Source organism: Schistosoma haematobium, chromosome 1 (genome assembly GCF_000699445.3).
Source record: "Schistosoma haematobium chromosome 1, whole genome shotgun sequence".
Lineage (NCBI taxonomy): Eukaryota > Metazoa > Platyhelminthes > Trematoda > Strigeidida > Schistosomatidae > Schistosoma > Schistosoma haematobium.
This window is the reverse complement of record NC_067196.1, coordinates 70519996-70529036: the sequence shown is the minus strand read 5'-3', so window position 1 is coordinate 70529036 and position 9041 is coordinate 70519996. Positions and strand designations below refer to the sequence as shown.

The 9041-nt window shown below is 31.9% G+C and overlaps 1 protein-coding gene across 2 annotated transcripts in view; it reads right to left on the bottom strand.

Annotated features, from left to right (window-relative positions):
- Positions 1–3917: 3917 nt before the first annotated feature.
- THOC5_1 (THO complex subunit 5) overlaps positions 3918–9041 on the bottom strand; it is a 34326-nt gene continuing 29202 nt past the window's right edge. The window contains exons 17-18 of one of the 2 annotated variants that reach the window (XM_012939398.3): positions 7828–8132; positions 3918–6434 (exon numbers count right to left, since the gene is read on the bottom strand). In XM_012939398.3, coding sequence (XP_012794852.1) covers positions 6371–6434; positions 7828–8132 — 369 coding nt within the window. In that variant the 3' untranslated portion in view covers positions 3918–6370. Of the gene's footprint in view, positions 8133–9041 lie in introns of both variants that reach the window. The other variant, XM_051209571.1, reaches the window with a different exon arrangement.

Genomic DNA, 9041 nt, shown 5'->3' with positions numbered 1-9041 from the left:
CTCTCTCTGCACCACAAGCCTAGATTCAGATTGATCACACTGTGATCAGCTACCGCTGGCGTAGTTGTATACAAGAATGTAGCTGCTTCTGAGGTATTGATCTAGACTATAATCATGCTCGCATCTGCACTGATTAGTGGCCAGCCAATTCGACGTCATAAACCAATCAATGTAAGCAGAGTGGTTGCATATTCCGTTGCAACTAAATATTAAAATGAGCTAGGTTCACGTCTAACTATCAGCCCACGGAAAAGTATAGATGAACAGTCACTACATTAACATGATGCCATGAAAATGGACATTAGAGTCACTCGCGGATTCGCGAACCGTATCGCTTATAAGCATTGGGTTTGTCCAGCCTCCTTACGACTAGTCAAGTTACGTCGGAGTGCTACGGATAACCGCATGTTTGACTATAAACATAGACCCAAACGTAATCAAATTATGTAAGAGCTCCGTAAGGACCGAAAAGTCAGAACGGAAGCAACAGCTACACCTGTCAACTGCCGGACGTTCTGTCAACTCATCCGAGTCACTGGCAGCAAGATGTATGGTGTGCTAAATAGTCTGCGAAGATAATAGCACCCCATTCAGTAACACTTGGAAGATGGACAATGTTCCTCGAGTAACATTTCAGCTGGTCTGCTGCACCGGCGACATCGACCAGACTGTTCTGTCCTCCATAGCTAGTGTCCACTGATCCACATGACGAAATGGAATTCCCCAAAGAACTCCAGTCCCAGAAAATCCATAAATTACTGAGCCCAGATGATCTGTCTCTATTCCATAGGATTGTTCTGTGGGTTTGTTTGTTAACTGAGGGGGTTCCTAAAAAAGCTCATTGATATTTTGAAGTTCCTATATACAAACACTGAAGGCATAATGAAGACGTAAAACAATCTATATTCATTGTTTTATTCAAGTAGTGGGGTCATCAATGACATTCTGAAAAAAAGGTGGTCAATTTATGACTTGGTGCCGGGGTTCTCTGTTGTGCTAGATTTTATGTGCTTAGATAAATATAACTTAACACCTTAAAACTCAGTTGGAAATAAATTTGGCATTTCCAGTCATAGCATACACTAGTATAACTGCTGTGACTGAAAAACTTCATGTTTAAGGATACTACTAAATCATATACAAATCAATCGCTAACTCCTACACTTGTCGATCACACTTGATATTATTATTATGCGACAGTAATTGCTTTCCAATGTCAAATTTCTCAAAACTGTCACAATATTAAAAAAAATTAAACAACTATTTCCATTTTAAATACTACATAAACACATTTGAATGAAACAACATCAGAGTAAAACTACTACACGCACAACAACAATAAACATAGTAGGAAAATGACAAGCTAAACTCTTGTATCTCTATGTTTTATTTTTCCTGTGCTATTCAAATAGGTAAAAGCATTTATTTCCAGTTAAACATACAACGGAAATTTTTAAACATCAATTTACAATTAAACCTTAAAACAATAAAAATGATAATAGTAGTGATGTACTAAATCGTTTGAAATTACAAATCTCAAGTGATTTTTATAGCTCGTAAATGAAACTAAAACGATAACGAGAATATTTACTTGAACAAAATACAAAAGTGTAGATATACGCAGGAATAACTAGAATGGTTGAATGTATGTTACCAACAATAACTGAATGTGGAATTCGATTTAAAAAGGGAACATGAAAACCATGAAACAGCCTTAAATCAAATGATGCTATCATTTGTACGACGAATATCGAAGGGAATAGACTTAGCGATGTAGTCGCCTTACCAATTGGCATTTAAATTCAGGAGCATTAAAACAGAATGGTAGGAAGATTATTGTGATGAATGTATCCTTATATAAATTAATGTTGATTTCCATGTGCGATTTCAATTATACACTAGATTGGGAGTTTAGGTAAATGAAATGAAATAAGCCTTTTACATCAACTCAGTATATTCATTGAGTTTGTATACTTTGAAGCAATCAAAAAGTTTACTAACACTTTGAACACAAACTAAATTTACAGAATCTCACATTTAATAAGCTGTTAGCAAAAAAATTCGACTTTTGGATGCAAAAGGAGAACATTATAAACAGAATATTTTCTAGACAACAGTACTCTAAGAGGCGTTACCGTGCTTCTACTCTTAAAATTATTTTATGCCATTTTTTTCTTACTCACTTATACAAACTGTTTGGCATTTATCCTATTTTACTTTCACGTGCTTCATATAGTTTCACAAACTAATATTTAGTCGAACATAAGGTTGACTAGTATTGACATTATTATTTATTCCGAATTTTGATTCGACAAATCTAATTGATCTACAAACAAATTAAGATATAAACATTACGTACGATTTCTTTTAACATGTACAAAATTTATCAAACTAATTTCCTCAATAACCTTAAACCCAGTTGTGTTTTGCTATTAGGGTTCGGAACGGCTTACGATGTTACGAATTTAGAAACGAAAACAAGTGAGTTTCTCTAATACGACAGGTTCTCTTCGTAACTGCCAACAGTCAATTATACTCAACACATCAAACTTCAACGGCTAAGACAGGAAAAAAAAACAAAATTGCAGGTAACTTCATATATGTGGTAGAACAAGCAACCCGAACGAAATTGGTACAAATGTTGTTACTATGGTAGCAGAATATGACCAAGCACGTAGCAATTTAGAGAACGAAAAAAACATGATAACCAATTAGAGGGCAATGGTCATACGGAAAATCGAATTGGTAGAAGGTATGCGAGCGATTATCGTTCGAGAAGAGATCTTAGCCCATCTAATAAGACCTGACAATTCTTGCGACCACCTTGGCAAACCTATAGTCGTTGTTATTAAAAATGTATTTACCTAAAATGTCATTATTAAATTTGAGTTTGTAGTTGTAGAGTATGATAAGAATTTACCTAAACAAATATTGGTCATTTAAATACCCATGTTTAGAAGTTTGGTTTTTTTATTAGGTGTTTCCATTGTTATATATTCTCCAACAATTACCATTATCAATGTATCATTTTCTTTACATTTGAATTTCCCGTTACAATATAACATCAGTTAAAGAGAGATGGACTATGAATAGTATGAAAAGAAATGAAATGTAAGACAGTCATTTTGCCCTAGTTTTCGACTTCACAGTGGTAACCAATGGAACAAAATGTCGGTTGATAGTTGGAAAATCTTTAGTTTCTTTTTAAGAAAAACCTTAATTGCTTAGAAATGCTGCCAGTTATTGACAATACCTTACATGAGTTTTTTTTCCAAATTCTGCAGTAAAAAGAAAACAAATTCCCTATGCATAGCAGGAGATTTAAAATAATAATGTAGAAAGCTGTTTTTTTATACTACCATAAATCATTTAAAATGTCGAATTTGTAGTGCATATAATAACACCATATAACATAATTCTATGTGTAAGACAAACAGGTAGATAGAATGAATGACAATAATTATTGATCACTAGTTGATGTGATCTTATAGAAGTTGATTAGCGTATTAAATGAAATACAAATACACACTCTTAGACAAAAGATATGATTTCAATGATAATGATAATCACTACGCTCTTACTCGTAAACAGTCAATCTTTCATACTATAAATCACTCATTGGAACTTTTTTTGCGAAAAGTCTGAATTCTTGCAAGTATTTTTCTGCTTATTAAGTTAAAATTGTGAAACACTCAAGATACACGTTTAACCATAGCATATCGTCAGCTTACTACTATCTTAAATATGGAAGATGGCTTTAGTAAAACTAACTAGTAATTCAAAAGTTTATTTATTACTTTGGTTTCTTTTCCTAATCTATGATATCTGCATCACACTCAAACCAGGAATCGTTTGGTTTCTATAAGCATAACAATTGTATAAAGTCATAAGTATACATTTCTGACGAGCCCTAGACGAAAAATAGACAGGTATTCAATGCTACACTGAGTCAAACTATACAAATCACTGAAAAGCGTAAGCAATACTGTTGAAACCGAATATGGATACATTTATTTGTTGACTTAATCGCTAAAATTTTGATTAAAAATAATTTGCACATTAAATCAATACTAACCTCACTTCTACTAAAACTAATATAACAAGGGACCACTAGTTGACCTGACATTTGATCCGTTATCGGCAAGTAACATGATAAAACAAATGGTTAGAAATGTCAAATAATTTTAGTGAAGTTTTATTCGCTAAGCTGGATGGTTTAGTCTTGGAGCTGTCGTCGTTCTTCCGGACATCATCAGCACAAACTTCAGGTAGGAGTGAAGTGTCTTGTAGACCTCGATCTTAGTTGATCATTACTGATCTTTAACTTATCACTTCCTTATTTTGGTTGTATCTCTCTTTCATTTGATTCTTGGTCCTATATTTGCCCATAGTTTTTTCGATTGATTGATAAATTGGATCGACTTCAGTGTGTTTGTTGACTGACCTGAGTGCCAAGCCTCTAAAAATTCCCTGGTGCTTTTGGTATGCCCTCGATCTAAGATCTCAACATTTCCCCAGTTCAACGTATGTCCACATCGATTGATATAAGCGAAAATGTCATGGCGTTTAACCGCTAATTGATGTTCATGCAGGCGTAGATGAAGAGGCTGTCCGCTTTGTCTGATGTAGAGATTTTCATAGTTAAAACAATTTATTTTGTAGATGTTCAACTTTCCTTAATTTGTCATTACGACCTTTAATTTGCATGGGATCGATTGAAGTGATTTTAATTTGTGTGTTAACCTATTTCAAAAAGCTTCAACAATCTCTTAATTTCTGATATGCCTTTTATATATGGTAAGATGATCCGTTTGTTGGTTTCTGTACCTGATTTTGTTTCTGCTAATGCTTTTGTTTGATTTTTTTGATGAACTTGATTGGGTAGCCGTTCTTTTGAAAGATAGTCTTTATATTTTTTCTTCATTTTTCCGCGGCAGCAACAACCCAAGAACATATAATAAAATCAACTTCGTACAATCTGTATTCGAGAGGGCGAGGACACAGTGCAGCACGGAACGGTCATTTGCAACTAGATCATATCAATATTGGCTCGATTAATAACGACTAATGGCAATCATGAATTTCCGATGAAAGAAACTTTTGTATGACGTGCTAACAGGTATAAAATTAATAATTATTACGACAGTCGAAATTCAGAAGTCTATTCATCCCCGATAGGTAGTGAGTCAGAGATAACTCATGGCCTGGCATAAGTGCATTACCGCCCAAGTTACCACACATTGCAAATAAATTGAAGCGATGAAAAGTAAGGAAACTAAAATAATAACTGTGGTGGAGTGCCAAACATAGAAGATATAATCCGGAAGATAAACATAATATTGAATTAAACGTATGGAATTACACTAAACTAGAAATTTAGAAAACGAAAGGTAAAACACTGACGCAAACCAGTCCTGAAGCAACATTTCTAACTTAGAGGAACAGAACTGAATCCCAAATAAACTTGCGTTGCTACTGAAGACCCAAAACAACCCGAATTATTTCAAAATCCTCGTCAAAAAGAACTACGTCATCTCAGCACTTAACGTTGATGGGATCACTCTCCAAAAAGCAGAGATTCTGACAAAACAACCATTTGACTACACCATTAGGAACTTGCTTGAATATCTAAACTGTTGCTGAAAATTTTAATTCTTATTTATTCTACAAACGTTCTCTGAATATGTTGATTTTAATCCCAAGGCTTTTTTTTCTCCACTCATGAACATTTTAATAGATCATCGTTTGAACACAAACTAAACAACTCACATCAATACAGTAGTATTCGATGGAATTTAGGGTTTTTTTTAAAAAAACAATCAGCTAAATGAATTTCATCACCGACCCATCAACTGATAATGATACAAAAAGTAATCCATATAACATAAACTGAAATTCACAGTTTTATCTACCTCCAAAGGTCATATACAGAAAAATTCTTAATTTGGTTGACAAAAAGAAAGCTAGTTAACTGAAATAGCAAATGTTATTAAGGAATTTAAACATTTAGAGAAGGATATTTATTGATTTAAAAACCACCTAGTAGGAATTAAACTTTTCATTCATTTCCAATATTGTTGAAAACAAATGACACGTCAATCATTTTCCATCAAAATGTTATGTACAAACCAATGTATATTTAGTTCAGATTTACCATAAAAATGCAATAATGTTATCCAGTTTAGAGTCTATCAGTACAAAAATTGTAGCATATATATATATATATATTTTAAAAACTAGACAATAAGGAAAAATTACATTCCTTTTAACAGAAAAGTAATAATAATAAAGATTTACAAAAATATCCGAAGCGTTTAAGTACACTTATACAAACAATAAGAGATGAGTGGAAAACAATCTATAGATATTATTAACGATGAACAAATGCACCCGGTGAAGGTAAGTAACGAAGAGGACGACTTCTTGTTGGATACCTATTAGAAGAAAAAAAGTTGTTTTTTTTTTTAATAGTTACAACACAGAAGAACATGTTATCTATGAAGCATTAAAACTGAATTCAATTCAATAAATAGAATATAGGTCATACATATACACAAATAAAACTGACATAGTAAACTATCAACCTAAAATGTGGAGAAAAAAAACTATTTGTTAAAAAGAGATTTCTGTCCATGTATGATTAATTTAAATAAAAGATTTTTTTAAATAAATAATTCTAAACCATAAAACCTACCATAGATAAAAAGGACATTAACTGGAAGAGTACACTATATAAGATTGTTTATTAAGATATAAATAGAGTAGGGTTTTTTTACACCCGATATACAATCATAAAAATAAGTTCACAACTTTAACGTTCAAACACTGAAACACAAAATATTTAGACAAAAGTATAGATTTAACCTCGTAGGTTGTTCTGTTGATCCTAGGCTTCTTACTGTCATTAGTTCATAAGAAAGGGAATATTGTTTAGCAGTAACTAGATGTTGTGTCTCTGCCTTCAACTCAAAAAGTGAATTCTGACTACTAGATTCTAAGGTATATTTACACTTAGTGAAATTTTGAAATCGTTTAAGGAACACTGAAGTAAAATTCTGAACTTAGATGTTAACACAGGGAAACTGATTGGTTAGAAGGAGAATACTCTGTGAATCAACGAGCGAATCTACTCGCTATTTTTAAAGCTGCTTGTAAATGTAACGAATATATACCAACTTTTTCCAACAGACTGATAACTGTCCTTGAAATTTGCTCCATTTAACATATTTTGGGAACGAATTTATTTGGAAAGTTACTAACAGCTGATTTTGATTTAATTAATACAGTATATATATTGTACAAATGAACAGTTAAATGAAATAAAATCAACTAATCATGTTCCATAAACGTGTTAGATTGTACCCAACAGATTAAAATACAAGATCCGAAGTTTGTATACAATTCTTTAGTGTGAGAACCAAGAGATTTCATGAAGAAAAATATTTATCACAACCTTTTACGATTGTACTTATTAGTATAGTTTTAAATCTAGTAAGCTACTGCTTTATTTTGTACAGAAAATGTTGACGAACATAATAAATGTTTAAGTGTATAACTTTCATCCAATAGGCTAAGGGTTCGAAATTAAAACTACCAATGAAATTTTGAATAACTGGACAGTATTATCAGTCCTAAGACAAAATGTAAGACTAATAATTTCATTATTTAATCATACTCAACATGATATATTTAAAGTAATCTCAGACTTGACCAATAAGTATTTAGGCTCGAGGAGTGATTAAACAATATGAAAATTTCAAAGTTTATTCCTATATCACCAAGAAGATATGCAAAAAACCAAACAGCATAGAAAAAATGTTTACTTACCTAACAGAACGAACACATGAACTGTTTGTTGATTTCAACGAATTTTTCCAAATTATTTGATCACGACATAATGCATCGATACAAGCAGCACATCTAGCTAACTGACAAGATAATATATTTCGATTCCATTTACTTAATCCGACACACTGATTACCATTATAAAACGACTTATCGGAATTTATAATATTATTAGAAGTAATATCATTAGTATTATCAACATCGTTTACAACCGTATGACTATTATTTTGATATATAGATGAAGTGAAAAATTCTTGCCAATAACAGTTGACTTCAGTTTCTAATTCCTGAGGTAGGGGGATTTTTTACAACAACAACAACAACAACAAAAAGTTAACTGAATTATTTTAACAACTTGAAAGTATTAACTGGTTTTCATAAAAGAAAATCACAGAATAAATTTACGATGTGAATTCGTTCATTTCTAAATATTTACAGATTATATGAAATCACTTAATAAAAGCATATAATCGGTAATAATTTCGTTGAATAATCATTGGTTACTTTATAAGTCTTACTTTAAACTATTCATTTTTTACGTGATAGATCATATTATCTTGACTGAATACTTCATACAAAAATGAAAACGCATATATGTGGATATATACAGAAATTATGTAATAATAATTTTCCCACAACTTTTAGACAAATCGATCTATACTACTTGGATATACATAACAAACATTTACTTAGATTTATGATAACATTTTTTGTAATGCATAATGTTATTACAAAGAGATTATTTATAAATGGTAATATTAATTTAATCATTGGGGTAGCGTGACTACTGACAAATGTCATCTAAAACCACACAAAAAATATAAACAATTAACTTTATGAAAAAAGTATGCAACTGTTATTTGTCATTAACTGGAACTTTGAGACTTTGTTAACAATCTTAAGTATGTTTAAAAACGTCGTGAATTTCTGTTTAACTCATATGTAATTAGTATGAAAGATTTGTGGACCAACATCAGCTCGTGATTTCAACTGTAAAAATACTACAATCTCCATAAATCCCTAATACTAATAATAGCCATGTGCTCACTAGTGACTACGTTCAAGATGTTATCCTTAGGGTTCTAGTGAGAAGCTGTGATCAGTTGAGTTCAATCCGTGTCGAGTGTGAGACAGTTATTCACCGAAGACAATGGATTAAGGGTTGTAAAAGATCATGGATTCGTTGGAATTAGATA